The sequence below is a fragment of the Palaemon carinicauda genome, chromosome 3 (assembly GCF_036898095.1).
Source record: "Palaemon carinicauda isolate YSFRI2023 chromosome 3, ASM3689809v2, whole genome shotgun sequence".
Taxonomy (NCBI): domain Eukaryota; kingdom Metazoa; phylum Arthropoda; class Malacostraca; order Decapoda; family Palaemonidae; genus Palaemon; species Palaemon carinicauda.
In genome coordinates this window covers 126282286-126300735 of record NC_090727.1, presented here as the reverse complement: position 1 = coordinate 126300735, position 18450 = coordinate 126282286, and the positions used below count along the sequence as shown (strand labels likewise).

Below are 18450 nucleotides of genomic sequence, written 5' to 3'. Positions count from 1 at the left end.
GGTCTAAATATATGAGAACTTAATTTTTAAACAAAAAATAACAATTTCAATACTTACCTAAAATCCCTGTGTTATTCATACTTCATATGAAAAGCTCGGCCAAAATAAAATAAAACCTCCTGAGACGTATGCAAACCCTTTGCTCCTACCATAAAGATGTGGTTGGGCAAACAGTAGAGCACATTTGGAAACAAAGCCATCCACCACAACTGTTTGCAGTAGTGTATTGTACTACGAAGTAAAAGTCAAAATGTTAGACAGCAAGATGGAAAAAAGGAAACAGGTACAGAGGTATTGTAGAAGGCTAAAGACTTGAGTGTAGCTGGGGGCCAAAGGGAGACTGCTAATAGGCTTTGATACACTAATGTCTAAAAAACACTACACGAGGCACACTGATGGCACTATTTTTCTACTGTACTAATATCTTGCTTCTGTGACATTCTCCGGTTTCAAAGAGCTAAGATACATGAAAACGTCCGGAGGAAGTAACTGGGTGAAAATAGGACACCTAAGTCAGCTGTGAAAAGCATATTCAATACATACGAAAAGTATGTCACACAAATTATATAAGATTGAGAAAACAAGAAGAAAAGGTTAAGAATTCTTTGAGAACGTTAGCAAGAATTTATGCATGTTTTATTCAAAAGAATTCCACTTAAGAAGAAAACACATTTTCTTGAAAAATGTATACATATAAATTTATAAATAATATTTACCAACTAGTATGTACCTTATCGTTTTCCTTTGCTTAGCAATAAGCTTTACCTTCACTGTTAACACCTAAACACCTTTTTTATTACCACATATTTGTAAAAAGTATTTTGCATAGTCACTCACACCTCAAATTATTGAAATAAAATCACCAAGTCTACCAATTTAGCTAGTGCAGCGCCTTAAAGGGTAACTTTTCTATTACTGACACTTTCATCATCACTGTCTGGTTCTTTGTCAGATTCAGTTTCTCTATCACTCTCTTCTTCAGAGTCACTAGATTCAGTCTCGTCAAAATAAACTTTTGGTCTGTTTGGATTTTCAATCAAGAAATCATCATCGTGTTCACTCTCTTCTGAGCTGATTTCATCCGCATCTTCATTACTGACTTTCATATCATTTAGTCTACTACTGACCTCAAGTTCATCTTTGCTCTCACAATCCTGCAGAGCAAATTCTGATGGCCACTTACCATTTTGCTCTAAAAATCTAATGTGATCTTTCATCAAGATTCGAACGATCTCTGCACGTACTTTATTTCCTTCGGGTATGGGCTCTGTCACAACATAATTTCCTCTCTTGATCCATACATGCTTGCGAAACTTTGGAGGCATAGACACAAGGAATTCTTCTCCAGTGGGTGTTGCAACCTGAAAAAGTTAAAAGAAAAAAAGTCATTAACTTTACAAAGATCAAAATTAAATGACATTGTACTTTAGAATTCATTAATTAGCCCTACAATTTTATAAACATCTTATGTAAATAAAGAATTAAGTAAATCAGTTACAGAAAAAGCAAATTCATCATTATTGAGATTTATTTATTTTTTGTTTTTTGTTTTATACGATTAGATATGAAATAAGTTCTCCCAACTCATTTTGTTCTACTCTTTCTGTGTGAAATGTTATTTTCATTAGTAAAATAAATTTTTGAATATACTTACCCGATAATCATGTAGCTGTCAACTCTGTTGCCGACAGAAATCTACGGTCGGGATACGCCAGCGATCGCTATACAGGTGGGGGTGTACACAACAGCGCCATCTGTGGTCAGGTACTCCAGTACTTCTTGTCAACACCACCTCAATTTTTTCCTCGGTCCACTGGTTCTCTATGGGGAGGAAGGGTGGGTCAATTAAATCATGATTATCGGGTAAGTATATTCAAAAATTTATTTTACTAATGAAAATAACATTTTTCAATATTAATCTTACCCGATAATCATGTAGCTGATTCACACCCAGGGTGGTGGGTGGAGACCAGCATACATGTTAACAAAGAAGCTAAGTATCCCGTATTTTATTTTATTAGTTATTCAAAAATAACATAAAATAAATAAGTACCTGGTAAGGAAGACGACTTGAACCATTACTCTGCCTTTATTAAGTACGTCTTCCTTACTGAGCGTAGCGGTCCTCTTAGGATGAACGACTCTTAGGTGCTGAAGTATAAAGGGCTGCAACCCATACTAAAGGACCTCATCACAACCTTTAACCTCGGCGCTTCTCAAGAAAGAATTGACCACCCGCCAAATCAACAAGGATGTGGAAGGCTTCTTAGCCGACCGTACAACCCATAAAAAGTATTCAAGAGAAAGGTTAAAAAGGTTATGGGATTATGGGAATGTAGTGGCTGAGCCCCCGCCTACTACTGCATTCGTTGCTACGAATGGTCCCAGGGTGTAGCAGTTCTCGTAAAGAGACTGGACATCTTTGAGATAGAATGATGCGAACACTGACTTGCTTCTCCAATAGGTTGCATCCATAACACTCTGCAGAGAACGGTTCTGTTTGAAGGCCACTGAAGTAGCCACAGCTCTCACTTCATGTGTCCTTACCTTCAGCAAAGCAAGGTCTTCTTCCTTCAGATGAGAATGTGCTTCCCTAATCAGGAGCCTGAATGAGTAATAAACTGAGTTTTAGACCTTGGAAGAGAAGGCTTCTTGATAGCACACCATAAGGCTTCTGATTGTCCTCGTAAAGGTTATGACCTTTTTAGATAGTACCTAAGAGCTCTAACTGGACAAAGTACTCTCTCCAGTTCGTTCCCCACCAAGTTGGACAGGCTTGGGATCTCGAACGACTTAGGCCAAGGACGTGAAGGAAGCTCGATTTAGCAAAAAACCGAGCTGCAAGGAACATGTAGCCGTTTCAGATGTGAAAACTATGTTCCTGCTGAAGGCGTGGATCTCACTTACTCTTTTAGCTGTTGTCAAGCACACGAGGAAAAAAGTTTTAATGTGAGGTCCTTAAAAGAGGCTGATTGGAGAGGTTCAAATCTTGATGACATAAGGAACCTTAGGACCACGTCTAGATTCCAGCCTGGAGTGGACAACCGACGTTCCTTTGAGGTCTCAAAAGACCTAAGGAGGTCCTGTAGATCTTTGTTGGTGGAAAGATCCAAGCCTCTGTGGCGGAAAACCGCTGCCAACATACTTCTGTAACCCTTGATCGTAGGAGCTGAAAGGGATCTTACGTTCCTTAGATGTAACAGGAAGTCAGCAATCTGGGTTACAGTGGTACTGGTTGAGGAAACTGCATTGGCCTTGTACCAGCTTCGGAAGACTTCCCCTTTAGACTGATAGACTCTGAGAGTGGATGTCCTCCTTGCTCTGGCAATCGCTCTGGCTGCCTCCTTCGAAAAGCCCCTAGCTCTTGAGAGTCTTTCGAAAGTCTGAAGGCAGTCAGACGAAGAGCGTGGAGGTTAGGGTGTACCTTCTTTACGTGAGGTAGACGTAGAAGGACCACTCCTAGAGGAAGAGTCCTGGGAATGTCGACCAGCCATTGCAGTACCTCTATGGACCATTCTCTCGCGGGCCAGAGCGGAGCCAACCAACGTCAGCCGTGTCCCTTTGCGAGAGGTGAACTTCTGAAGTACCCTGTTGACAATCTTGAACGGCGGGAATGCATACAGGTCGAGATGGGACCAATCCAGCAGAAAAGCATCCACGTGAACTGCTGCTGGGTCTGGAATCGGAGAACAATACAACGGGAGCCTCTAGGTTATCGAGGTAGCGAACAGATCTATGGTTGGCTGACCCCACAGGGCCCAAAGTCTGCTGCAAACATTCTTGTGAAGGGTCCACTCTGTGGGGATGACCTGACCCTTCCGGCTAAGGCGATCTGCCATGACATTCATATCGCCCTGAATGAACCTCGTTACCAGCGTGAGCTTTCGATCTTTTGACCAGATGAGGAGGTCCCTTGCGATCTAGAACAACTTCCACGAATGAGTCCCTCCCTGCTTGGAGATGTAAGCCAAGGCTGTGGTGTTGTCAGAGTCCACCTCCACCACCTTGTTAAGCTGGAGGGACTTGAAGTTTATCAAGGCCAGATGAACCGCCAACAGCTCCTTGCAATTGATGTGAAGTGTCCTTTGCTCCTGATTCCATGTTCCCGAGCATTCCTGTCCGTCCAAAGTCGCACCCCAGCCCGTGTCTGATGCGTCAGAGAAGAGACGGCGGTCGGGCTTCTGAACAGCCAAAGGTAGACTTCCTTGAGAAGAAAGCTGTTCTTTCACCACGTGAGAGTAGACCTCCTCTCTTCGGAAACAGGAACTGAGACCGTCTCTAGCGTCATGTCCTTTATCTAGTGAGCAGCTAGATGATACTGAAGGGGGCGGAGGTGGCGTCTCCCTAACTCGATGAACAGGGCCAGCGATGAAAGTGTCCCTGTTAGACTCATCCACTACCTGACTGAGCATCGGTTCCTTCTCAGCATGCTCTGGATGCATTCTAGGGCTTGGTAGATCCTTGGGGCCGACGGAAAAGCCCGAAAAGCTCGACTCTGAAGATCCATACCCAGGTAGACAATGGTCTGGGATGGGACGAGCTGGGACTCCTCAAAATTGACCAGGAGGCCCAGTTCCTTGGTCAGATCCATAGTCCATCTGAGAATCTCCAGACAGCGACGACTTGTGGGAGCTCTTAAAAGCCAGTCGTCTGACGGAGCCGGACACAAGATCATGGTACTGCTGCACAGTCTGTGAACTGTCAACCATGGGGAAGCGAGGAAGTACAGCGACAACCCGAAGCTGTCTAGACTGTCTGGGTCGTACAGACAACTTCTTATCGGGTTGCTGAGGTTGCCGCACTGCGTCACAACAAGTCACTTCTGCTGGTTCTTGAACGTCTTCCCAGTGACACACTGACTCCGTAAACAAAAAATCCTCTAACAAGGACTAAGCTTGGACTGCATGTCTTGCAACAAAGCTCAAGGTCTATGGGAGCAGGTGTGGTAACAGACGGGGTTAGCGACTGAAGTGGAACCATTACCCTCCCTGGAAGCATGTTATGCTTAAATAAAAGTCCATAGGAGGCTAAGCAGCTAAAGGCTCCTCTCCAAATGACAGAGTCCTCAAGGGAATATCAGAAGGAGGGAGAATAGCACTTTCTCATCTACAGGAACCATATCCGAGAAAAGCTAAGTTCTCTCAGTGAGGGTTTCACTGGCGCAAAAGCAGCAGACCAGAAGGCAACGTTATGAAACTGCTTGACAGTCTTGTGAGTTGGCAACAACCAAAGATGTGTGACTGAGGAGCATGCGGTAAGGTATGCAGAGCATGCTGTATGTAGAGCATGCTGTAAGGAAAGCAGAGCATGTTGCATGGCGTGCGGCTTATGCTGCATGGGATGAGGCTCATGCTGCATGGGATGAGGCTCATGCTGCATGGTATGAGGCTCATGCTGCATGGGATGAGGCTCATGCTGCAAGGGATGAGGCTCATGCCGCATGCGTTGAGGAGGATGCCGCATAGTATGAGGCTCCTGCCTCATGGGTTGAGGCGGTTGCCGCATAGCATGAGGCTCCTGCCTCATGGTTTGAGGAGGATGCCGCATAGCATGAGGCTCCTCATAGCATGAGGCTCCTGCCTCATGGATTGAGGAGGATGCCGCATAGCATGAGGCTCCTGCCTCATGGGTTGAGGAGGATGCCGCATAGCATGAGGCTCCTGCCTCATGGGTAGAGGAGGTTGCCGCATAGCATGAGGCTCCTGCCTCATGGGTTGAGGAGGATGCCGCATAGCATGAGGCTCCTCATAGCATGAGGTCCCTGCCTCATGGGTTGAGGAGGATGCCGCATAGCATGAGGCTCCTCATAGCATGAGGCTCCTGCCTCATGAGTTGAGGCGGCTGCCTCATAGCATGAGGTTCCTGCCTCAAGAGTTGCGTCTGCCTCAAGGGTTGAGGAGGTAGCTGCGCAGAGAGAGGCTCTTGCCTCAAGAGTTGAGGCGGTTGCCGCATAGCATGAGGCTGCTGCCTCAAGGATGGTGGAGGTTGCCTCAACGCATGAGGCTGCTGCCTCAAGGATGGAGGAGGTTGCCGCAACGCATGAGGCTCCTGCCTCATGGGTAGAGGAGGTTGCTGCAAAGCATGAGGCTCCTGCCTCAAGGGTTGAGGAGGTTGCCGCATAGCAAGAGGCTCCTGCCTCAAGGAAAGTGGAGGTTGCTGCATAGCGCTGGTACCTGGCAACTCCCAATGCGGCAGCTCACGCATGGAGGCAGGAGGAGCCTCAACATCATACGTCTGGCAGGGTGGACTGCGCAGAGGTGGAGGAGCGCTCGCAGGAGGAGGTGTGCTAACCTTCTCTGCCTGAAACTCCTGCATCAAAACCGCAAGCTGAGACTGCATTGTCTGCAGCATAGACCACTAGGGTCTATGAAAGACAACAACAAACGGAGCTACTGTCCGTTGAGACTGATTGTCTAAAACAGCTGGTGCGGCAACAGACGGAGTTACTGCCTGTTGCGATACCACCTTGCCTCTCTGGGAGGTGTGCAGTTGTCGTACTGCAGCAAGTCCGAACTGACCCAGTGTTAATGGCTACACCTAGGAGTTGGACTTGCGCGGAAGGGACCGACTTGCACTTAAAAGCTGCAAGATTTGGTCCATGGTTTCTGCGAGAAACCTCTTCCGCAGACGAGGAATAAATGGGCTCTCTCGTCTTTGTGTGGGTGGGGTGATCACGTCGGCTACGTGAGTTGGTTACACCCGAAACCACGGAGGGAAACGTCTGTTCGTCGATCAAGGCCTGATGAACCCATAAGTCCTTCGACGTTACTTCTCCCCTGGGCTTGGGAGCTTGTAAGAGGTCCCAGACTAGGCGAACAACTGGCACGAACAGACGAACCCTCGAACGCAACACTGTAACACTTTGCGCTTATCACTTTATCACTTTTGATTTTCTGTTTGCACTTATTTCACTGAACTCGAAACTTTAAGTGGTTTGTACCTGAAACACGCAATTCTATCCTTCATTAAAAGTTAGTAATCGCGAAAACAGTATTACAATGTAACAGAAAAACATAATGAAAGATAAATAATTCAGTGGCTGGAAAAGAGACTAAACACTAGATCAAATAAACTACGTTTAAAATCTCTCACCGCAAAAAGCCTGGGAACAAGAATAAAACTCTAGAAACGTTTACCTTCTTCCCCTAAAGAGACTAGGGAGAAGAGCAAAAACGATAACAACGTTACCCGCTTGAACGAAACGTTTACCCTCCTCTCTCTCCCTCCGTCTCTATCTCTCTCTCTCTCTCTTTTGACTTAGAACCTGAGAGATGAGCCCAATTATATATCGTTAAAACATATTATTGTTAAAGGAAAAAAACTGAAAGATTTCCCAAATAAAAAGTACCTTTATTAGAATTAAAACCATTTAAGCTAAGAAAGAATGAACAAAACGCTAGAATCGGTTTACTCTTACTGCAACGTGAAACCGTGAATCTCTCTCTCTATCATAACGATAGAGCGCAAGTTGAACGTTCTGAACGTCAACAACTGCAGAGACAAAACAAAACGTTAGTTCAACCTTGAAAACAGTACGAGACTATCAAAGAAATTCTTTCAAAAACAGTAAAATAGCATAAAATGTTAACAGGTAAAAACGAAAAGACGGGCTCAATGTTAATTAACTTCGGTTACAAAAAAAGACCGCCTACTATTAGGAAAGGTCGCATTTGTTAATCGAAGAGGCCTATAAAAGGCGGAGAGATATAAAATAAATCTATAACTTTGTTAAGCAAAATTAAGAAAGAGAGTCTATACTCTCTTCGACACCAACACTTCCGACTAAGGGAAGGGTCGGCCATTAAAAAGTGAAAGAGAGTTCATACTCTCTTCGTCACCAAAATTAAATCAAATTAATTCCAAAAAACTTGCTAAGCTAATGATAAAGCTTCCTGAATAGCGAAGGCTAAATTCTAGAGCAAATACATCACCAAATCGTGAACAATAACTCCAGAATCAACAGCGTATCCATGTAGGTCTAGCCGGAGGCACGACAGAGGAAAAATTGAGGTGGTGTTGACAAGAAGTACTGGAGTACCTGACCACAGATGGCGCTGTTGTGTACACCCCCACCTGTATAGCGATCGCTGGCGTATCCCGACCGTAGATTTCTGTCGGCAACAGAGTTGACAGCTACATGATTATCGGGTAAGATTAATATTGAAAACTCCTATATACTGTAGTCTAGACCTTAATCTATACCCTTCACCATGATTCCCTGGGTCTTCCTTTATAGAAGTGTTTTGCCTTACTACTTCCATACCTAAGCTTTTGTAATCAACTATTCCCATCCCTTCTCATCAAATATCCAAACTATTTAAACCTTTTTGCCCATTTCCTAGAAATAACATCCAACCCATTCCTCAGTGGAAATACAGTCTCCCCACTGTACTTCAAGGGAAAAGCAACCATTATTACAGAATTTAAAGGAAGAGATAGGATTAGCAAAGCAGTGCAGTAATAGAGCAATAAAACAGTACAAACAATCTTTTCCAAGAGTTTGGAGGTCTGATCTTATAAGTAACAAAGTCTGTTTAGTAAAAAAAAAAAAAAAAAAACATTATAGAATAAATTAATCTCATAGGAATCCTACACATAAAAGTAATTCCATATCATCTCTGGTCTTAATAAAAAGTATTTTACATTTATATGTCAAATTAAAATATTTATCAACAAAACTGCTAAATTCTAAATTTCTCATGGTAAGAAAAATTATGCTATTCTACTTGGAGCACATACTATAGTCAATAATCTTTCCACACAGATTTTGTATTCACATAAAAATAATTACAATCAATCCTCTGTGTATTTATACTCACAACTGCCCTTTAAACAGTGATGCCACTGATAGTGTTATGTAAAGAGTCTTATAAAGGGATTTTGACGTAGGAAAAATCTATTTCTGGGCGAAGGACCTGTGCCGCCCAGTGAATAAGCTCCATTTAGCACTTATTCTTAGGTAATTTACTGCTAAATATACCAGAGAAAAAATGTAAAGGAGTGCTAGGTTAACTAGCTCGCTCACCTATTGGTGTCGGTATAAAATTGGGCGTATATTCCAGAGGTCCCGCACTATTTAGATTAATCCACGACAGAGAACCCCAATAGAGGAGAGCCGTTCAACCTCACTCGGTACTACTACAATGCATCCGCTCAGAACCCAACTCCTTAGCACCCAAAGTTTGGGGACTCCAAGGGAGAGGAGCTGGGAGGGTTCACTGGGCGGCACAGGTCCTTCGCCCAGAAATAGATTTTTCCTACGTCAAAATCCCTTTTCTGGGCTCGAACCTGTGCCGCCCAGTGAATCTATACAAGAGAAAAATGTCACCAAACTTGCAAAATAAAGGAAAAAACATAAGCGTAAGAGAAATACAGGATGCTTTAATCAGAGATGAGTACCAAAAAACAATTATAAGGGTATCTTAAATATGAACATAAATCCAATAAGGTAGGTATAATAATGCCGTGAGTGATAATATATACAGATACTCAGGAGCATAAAATTTACAAATATAATAAGAGTATTCAGGTGCGAGACCAACGAATACAATAGGGTATAAATGAGGCAGGTAAGAGGGAGAGATAAAGAGTCAAGGCATTAACCTGTGAGTTACTCGTGAGTAACTACGCTCCCTGCGGCTACTGTAGAAAATTTTAGGGCTTCCAAATGTTTAAGGTAGTGTTTCTTGAACACTGACGGTGATTTCCACCATGTATACCTGGAAAGGTCTGTAAAATTCATGTGGTGAAAGAAGTTCACCGAGGTGGCAACCGCCCTGATATCATGTGCAAGAGGAAAAGAGTCAGGGTTAGCTTGTTTAATAAAATACAAAATTTGTTGCCTGATCCCTTTAATAGTAATGGTACCGCCTTGTTCTCTAACGAATAGAGGCCCCGAGGAGTTAGAGGAGGTCCGGGATAGATAAGACCTAAGAGTAGTGACAGGGCACAGCGACGGATCTTGCGTGAGGGGAACAATTTTCCAGGAGGTCCATCTGTTTTGAGGGTCTTCATTCTTAGCCAAAAAGAATTTGTTAGGAGAAAGAAGGACCTCTCCTGAAGGCAGAAAGTCAATATGACCCGGGTCTCTCGACAAGGCTGCCAATTCAGAAATTCTTGCCCCGGAAGCCAAGCTCACTAGGAAAAGTGTTTTCCTGAGAAGGGGCATGTAATCACAAGAACTGTTAATGGTATCAGAAGCCAATTTGAGTACGTCATTAAGGAACCAGGTCACCGGGGTAGGACGAGTAACCGGTTTCAGTCTGGCACAAGCTTTCGGAATTGAAGCTAACAAAGAGTCGGTTAAGTCTATGTTAAAACCCACTAGGAAGATCTTTTTCAGAGCCGATTTAATAGTGGTGATAGTATTGGCTGCCAGACCTGATTCTAATAAAGATCTAAAGAAAGTGACTGTAAGGTTCAAGTTCATACAGTTCACGTCTGAGTCTATTAAAAATTTTGCCAACTTTTTAACTGCAGAGTCATACTGACGGATGGTGGAATCCCGTTTATCAGATTCTAGGAACAAGGTGTTTTGAGGATCAATATTGGCACCATGCATAGCCGCAAACTTCATAAAGTCCATAAAGTTAGGGCGCTCTGAATGTTTGAGAAAGCGTACACAACGCGTGTTTGTACTATCTGAGACAGAACCGGATTGGGTATCGGGTGAGGGTATAATCTCAACTCCCGCAGGAGAGGATACCAGTTGCTCTTGGGCCAGTTGGGTGCGACCAAGGCTACTTGTCCCTTGAAGGATCTCAGTTTGTCTAGAACTTTCAGCAAAAGATTCACCGGGGGAAAAAGATAAATCTTTTCCCAGTTGTCCCAATTCTGTGACATGGCGTCTGTGGCGTAAGCCTGAGGGTCTAGATTGGGAGCCACATATACTCTCAATTTGTGGTTGGATTCCGTGGCGAAGAGGTCCACTTGGAGACCGGGAACCTGAGAGAGAATCTACCGAAATGACTTTAGATCGAGTGACCATTCCAATTCTAGAGGGGAGGTCCGGGACAGGGCGTCTGCCACTACATTCCGGACTCCCGCCAGGTGGACAGCTGAAAGATGCCAACGGTTCGAGGCTGCTAGGGAGAATATGGCTACTAGAACATGGTTCAGAGGCCCTGACTTTGACCTGCCTCTGTTGAGGCAGCGGACCACCACTTCGCTGTCGAGGACCAGACGAAGGTGTTGTTTCTTGGGAAGAGCGAGACGTTTCAGGGTTAGAAGAACTGCCATGGCCTCTAGCACATTGATGTGAAAATGGCGGAACAAGGGAGTCCAAAGACCTTGAACTTTCTTGAGCTGAGAATAGCCGCCCCAACCTGATAAGGATGCGTCTGTGTGAATGATTAATTCCGGAGGCGGAAATCGAAGGGGAACTGACTTTGACAGACTGTTTGCTCTTGTCCAAGGAAGAAGTCTTTCCCGTAGAATGGGAGGAAGGCGGACTTTCCTGTCCCGGAGCTTCCGGTTCGCCCTCGAACGCCAGACACGATTGATATCTTTCAATTTTGCCTTCAGAAGAAGATCCGTCACTGAGGCAAACTGAAGGGACCCCAGAATCTTCTCTTGGAGTCGTCTGGAACTTACTTTGTCTTTGAGAAAGCGTTTGGTGTTCCTTGCAATCTCTAACCTCTTGGGTCTGGGAAGACACAGAGTATGAGATATAAGATCCCATTGCAGGCCGAGCCATTGGAACTTCGATTTTGGAAGAAGACGGGACTTCTTGAAGTTGATCTGGAAGCCTAGAGATTGAAGATAATGGATGACTTTGTGAGTGGCTTTTAGGCAATTTTGGGAGGTGTCTGACCAAATGAGCCAGTCGTCCAGATAGGCTACTACTTGAATCCCTTGATTCCTGAGTTCCTGAACAGCGACTTCTGCTAGCTTTGTGAAGATCCTTGGGGCAATGTTGAGCCCGAAAGGCATCACCTTGAAGGAGTAACTTTTGTCCCCTAAGCGAAAGCCTAGGTACGGACGGAAGTGTCTCGCTATCGGGACGTGATAGTAGGCGTCTGTAAGATCGATAGAGGTGGTGACGGCCCCACGGGGAAGTAAGGTCCGCACCTGCGAGACGGTAAGCATTCGAAACTTGTCGCATTGAATGGACAAGTTGAGAAGGGATAGATCTAGAATCACTCTTCTCTTGTCTGAATCCTTCTTCGGGACACTGAACAGCCGACCTTGAAACTTCAGATGTTTCGTTTCTTGTATGGCGTTCTTTTGTAAAAGATCCTGGACAAATTCGACCAGGTCCGGAGTGGAATGTTGACGAAATTTGTTCGGAGGAGGAGGTCCTTGAATCCAACTCCACCCTAGTCCCTTGGAGATGATACTGAACGCCCAGGGACTGAACCTCCATTTGTTGCGGAAGGCATAGAGCCTCCCCCCTACCTGCTGCACCTCAGTATTGGTTTGAGGAGTTGCCTCCACGTCCGCCTCGGAAGTTCTTTCCTCTGCGAAAGGCTCTTCCCCTGCCTTTGTTCTGGTTAGAGCCACGGTGGTAGCCTCTACCTCTACCATAACTCTGGGAAGAGCTATGAGCCTCGTAGGACTGGTTAAAGGCAGGGGAAGTGGCGGAGGCACCAGAAAGCTGGCTCTTAGGTAGCAGAACGGTGACATAGTCATCCGAAGGAGCTCGAGAGGTGGAAGGCTGTGCAGGGACAACAGAAGATGGAGGAAGAGGCAGCCGGAAGTTGGATGAAGCACTCTGTTGTTGCCTAAACTGGGTGGAGGTATATGGTCTAAGCTTCTTCCTACCCCGGGCTTGATAATTTGCGGGGTCATACTTGCGTTTAGGGGTCAAACCCCAACGGGCTTTAAGGCTCTGATTAACCCTAGTGGCCTCCGCCAAGACTTCCTCTACGAGATCCTCGGGGAAGAGATTTGAACCCCAACAGGAGGACCGGATGAGTTTATTAGGTTCATGCCTAATCGTCGCCTCAGCTAGAACATGCTTGCGACATCTGCGTTTAGCAGTAGCGAAGTCATACAAGTCATAATATAAAGACTGTAACGTAGCCTTGTTGAGAGACTTAAAAATACTCTCCGTATCGTAAGTCAAGGCTATCGACTCCGTGGATGTGGCCAGGTTTAGAGTACGGCCCACACGTAGGCGGGAATCATATTCCTGTTTAATGAGGGATTCCAGGAGACGGGGAAGCTTCTCACTAAACAAGACTGAGGCACAGTCTGCTGCAAGCTTGCCGGAGGTAAAGGTGGTATGGACGTTGTCCCAACACTCAATACCTGAGGGAAGAAGGAGGGAGATTGGATCCACCTCTCGGATGGGAGGCAAGGGCTTCTCCTCTAGAGCATATTGAAAGGCAAGCTCTGCTACCTTATTGACGCATGGAGTCAAGGTGTTCTTGTCCATTAAGAACATCGTAAAGGAGCTTTTATAAGGCGTCAGCATGGTGTTAGTGCAGCCGATGTCATTCAAAAATCTGGCCCAAACAGATTGGGCTTGCTCCTTCGGGAAGATGACCGTCTCTTTGGGGACCTTGTCTAATCGGACTAAAGCTTCCTCGGTAAGTCTGGCATAACCATGAAATGGAAATGCCAGACCCGGAGGAAAGAATTCAAAGTCCTCTAGAGGACGAGTGCCAAGGCCCTCCAGAGTCAACATTCCGTCTGAGAACGGGGAATGAAGAGCCATCCGCCAGGGGTTGTTCTTGGCAAACGGCGGGAGCTTAGAGGCATCCGGTATGAGAGAGCTTTGGACTCTCTCCGGAGCTCCTTGCTCTAAAGCCCCAATTCTCTGACCGAAGTTAGAGAACATCGTGTCCATCCTCGACTGCATCTCCGAAACCAACTTTGCCTGCATCTCCGACACGATGCGAAGCATAGCTGATTCGGAAAGGCCCGGGCTAGCAGCAGGAGGGGCGGAAGGAACTCCCGGGTCGTGAGACTTAGAGGAGGAACCAGAGGTCTTTGAAGACGGGTTCGTACCATGTTACCATGTTTAGAGCCATGAGAAGTCTTGTGAGGCTTGCGAGCTTTGGGTAAGGTCCTTGAAGTAGACTTATCCTTAGGGGGAACCGGGTATGAACGTTGAGACGAATCACGGTCCCCAGAAAATCCAAGAAAGGAAGAGCGATCAGAAGAAGAAGAAAGAGCGGGGCTGAGGATAGGAATCTCAGCGCCGGACACACCTGCCTCACTTACCAACCTACCGGTATCCGGCTCGTCTAGCAACATTGGTTCGACGTCCAGGTTCATGGAGGCAACATTGTCCTCCAGACCTCCGGGGGCGTCCGATGGATCTTGCTCTGGGTCGATGAGACCCGTTATAGTGGCATCAATGTGGGCAATGATGGGAGCTGCCACATGCCTAGCCACAGCAGCTGAAGACTTGGCGTTGGGGTAAACCATGGTGCAGTAGTCCTCAGATAGGACGTACGGCCGCTTAGACTTCACATTCCGGGCAAACCCACCAACCCACACCTTCAGTGTGGCCCGAGCCGCAGACTTTTGCTCCGGGGATGCCTGAAATAATAGTGGGAATTATAAAAGGGAGACTCCCAATGGTCCTTCAAGACCATAGATATCTTACTAATAGTAAATAAAATAAGAAGGCAATATAGCCAACGGGACTTACCGAGTCAGATCCGAGGGTAGTGATGAGGTCGAAGCAAATCACACAGTTATCCGGGTGCCATACCACAACGTCTTCCAGTTGAACCCCACAAGGGGCGTGAGATCGGCAGACGGAGTGGCCACAAGGCTGGTGCAGAACAGCTGCACAGGCCGGCGTCAGACAATGCACCATCTGTAAAAAGAATAGTATATGAGAAACTGTAATTCTCTTAAGTAGGGGCGGGTCTGGAGGACCCGGGCCTAACATAGGTCTAACACAAGATTAGAGCTTAACTGTACTATTCTTTAAGTAGGGCCTAACATAGGTCTAACACAAGAATAGAGCTTAACTGTACTATTCTTTTAAGTAGGGGCGGGTCCGGAGGACCCGGGCCTAAAATAGGTCTAACACAAGATTAGAGCTTAACTGTACTATTCTTTAAGTAGGGGCGGGTCCGGAGGACCCGGGCCTAACATAGGTCTAACACAAGATTAGAGCTTAACTGTACTTATTATTATTATTATTTTTTTTTTATTTTTTTTTTTTTTTAAATAGGGGCGGGTCCGGAGGACCCGGGCCTAACATAGGTCTAACGCAAGGTTAGAGCTTAACTGTAATATTCTTACATAGGGGCGGGACCGGAGGTCCCGGGCCTAAACATAAGTCTAACTTGAAACTAAAGTATAGCCATCCATTCCGGTCAAGCCGGGAGCATAAAAAAGGATGCAATAACAGGAATTAAGACACATAGTGTCTGATTTCCCGGGGTGGGGTAGACCCCGGGCCGGGAAATAAAGGTATATTCAATACCAATTCCTTTAGTGACTCCGGGGTAGTGAACTGTCATATATAATCATCATAGGAAATGTTATAAAATAATAGGGGGGCGGAACTGTAACTAAGAACTGCCAATCGAACCCGGAGGGTTTCGTATAACATAAGCCAGAATGAAAAGTGAATATAAAATAGGGTGCACCGGGATCCAACTCTGTAGACCGGTGGCCAACCAGACTAGACAGAGACTAAACCGCCGGGCCACCCGGAGGACAAAGTCCATAAACACTTAACTACCCCCTCTAAAAGGAGGGAAGGCAACGGTCCCTTAGTGGAGGGGGGAGAAGCCTAGCCTCCCACCTAGCTAGAGGGGGAGCGTGGGGGAGGATCACGTGATACGAGGCAGCAGGTCTACCAACTGACGATCCCCAACCAGACAGATCAAACGGAGTAATGGCACAAATATTCATTATAATAATAATAATAGCGTTAAATATATGAATAAACACATAGAAAATTTTTGGGCAAGGCATGCAACATAATAATTAAATCACAAAAGACACACCTGATGGCTAAAAATAACATTGCCGCCTTAGCACGGTCGGCAGCCATAGCGATACGTAAATGATATCGGCCCAAAAATTGAACCACGAGGATTCTAAACGCTAAATAATGAATATTCACAATAACAAATAATATTTGATAATAAAAATAATACACATAGTAACACCGCAAGTGAAAATTAAAAGCTCTCAAAAACAGGAGTACCAACTGTAGTGAAATCAAGCAAGATCGGTATGAACGAAGAGAATAAACTCCTATAATATAAATATTAAACGATCTAGGTTGCTCAAAACACAGTAAAATCCAGCTTGGTACTTAACTTAGACGGTGTCTCCTGGGAAACCGACGAAGAAGCCATAATTCACTGGAAAATATCCAAAATTCGAGAGCACAAGAAAAATGCGGGTTACTTTGCTCGTTGTGCTAAAAGGAGTTGGGTTCTGAGCGGATGCATTGTAGTAGTACCGAGTGAGGTTGAACGGCTCTCCTCTATTGGGGTTCTCTGTCGTGGATTAATCTAAATAGTGCGGGACCTCTGGAATATACGCCCAATTTTATACCGACACCAATAGGTGAGCGAGCTAGTTAACCTAGCACTCCTTTACATTTTTTCTCTGGTATATTTAGCAGTAAATTACCTAAGAATAAGTGCTAAATGGAGCTTATTCACTGGGCGGCACAGGTTCGAGCCCAGAAATGTAATTGTATATTAAGCCCAAATATCTTTATTACCTTTAAAAGTTCTCTTGGGTTCAACTATTCAAGTTGTTGCTTAAAAGTTTTTTCGGGTTCAACTATTTCAGTTGTGTTTGCAAACCAAGTCTCCTATTCATTTGAGGTTCCTTTCCTATTCCTGGCTTGCAAAACGGATTTTGAGCGAATCGAAAAATCTATTTTTGGGTGAGATAGCCATGTCGTCCTGATGGAAGGTTCCTATTAGTAGCTTCCTAAGGGATATTACACTACAGTGATATTCCCAGAGAAATTACCTTTAGGTCTCCAGAACTCTAACTCCTGGCGCGAATATCCTTGATATTTGACTACAGTTATATTCCCAGAGAAATTACCTTCAGGTCTCCAGAATTCTAACTCCTGGCCCAAATATCCTTAAAAGTTCTCTTAAGGATATCGCATAAATCAGGGGACGTATATCTTGATACGACACATAGCAATCTTCACCCCGAATAGCGTTTTCGCCTCGAGGGGGAAGAGTGGCAAAAATAGAAGGGGAGCCGTTATCAAGGTTACCCTTCCTCCCGTACTACTATTGAGTATCTAGATGGCGACATATCCTAGATGGCAGTTATTCCTTGTAGCATTGAGCATGGTGCTACAGATATAGTAGCTTCGGGAGGGATCCTGCCAAGGCCTTTACTGTAGAAAAGGAGGGCGGGTCCATCAGGACGACATGGCTATCTCACCCAAAAATAGATTTTTTGCTTCGCTCAAAATACGTTTTTTGGGCTTAAGCCATGTCGTCCTGATGGAAGTTTACCAGAGAATTACTAGAAAGTACTGTATCTGTGGATTTTCATCGATGCCTTAACCTTGGGACAATTTTTCTATGGTCATCTGGACCATTGAGACAAATGACGTTAACGTTGTCCGTCATTACCACTAATCATAGACAATGTTAGTGCTTCCTGCCCCCTACAGGGAAGAGTCATACTCGACGGTAGAAAAGGGGCCTCAAGGTTAGCATATATTGTATGAACAAACATAAGTATCCACTAGATATACAAAGGGTCTCACGGTTTGTATATATTGTCGGAACAATTAAGTGTCAACTATATTCATTGTTTGTAAGCATACAATAATATGAGGTTTATTTAAATAAATAAGTAAGAGAACTCTGGCATTTTTAATATGCTAATTGCAGGGCGAAATAGGATGCAATTACACTCTAATAGACATTTATTTCTAATAAATGACCAAATGGAATAATGAGTGTAACGAATGTAACATGTTAAGGGAATTATACATGCAACGTATACAGAAAATATAACCCTCCCTGAAAGGGAAGAAATGATGAGTGCCACTCTAAAATAGAAAATTTTTATAAATTTTCCCAATATAATTTCTGTAAATATTGTATACTATCAACACTGTGTACTACAGTATGTACACATGGCACAAGTGTTATCTGTGTAATTCCACACCTGAGATTTTGAACAGTCTTAGTGTCACCATAGTGACACCCACTTAAAAGGTATCGCACTGGAAGTGTCAATACCTTTTCACCCTAATTGATAGTCCCAATCAATTAACTGTTCATCGCAGCACTAGACGACAGGTTTTAATACACTACCTGCCGCCACCACATATTGCTTCAGTTCGTGGACTTGCTTTGCGTAATGTTCGTAGAACACTGGATGATTTCCATCCAGTATATGAACGAAGATGCTCGAATTCCATATACTGAAAAAAGTTCAGTGATGAAGCAATTTTTCTCGGATCACGACCTGCGGGTGTACTGTCAGGATCCGCTCTGCGAATGAAGTAGGTGAGCTTCGGCCTCAGTTGTTTTAGCG

General features: G+C 44.7%; 1 protein-coding gene across 1 annotated transcript in view; it reads right to left on the bottom strand.

Moving 5' to 3' along the window:
* Nucleotides 1-613: 613 nt before the first annotated feature.
* LOC137638477 (probable RNA-binding protein EIF1AD) overlaps nt 614-18450 on the bottom strand; it is a 44374-nt gene continuing 26537 nt past the window's right edge. Inside the window, exon 3 of the mRNA XM_068370562.1 lies at nt 614-1361. Coding sequence (XP_068226663.1) covers nt 894-1361 — 468 coding nt within the window. The 3' untranslated portion in view covers nt 614-893. The remainder of the gene's footprint in view (nt 1362-18450) is intronic.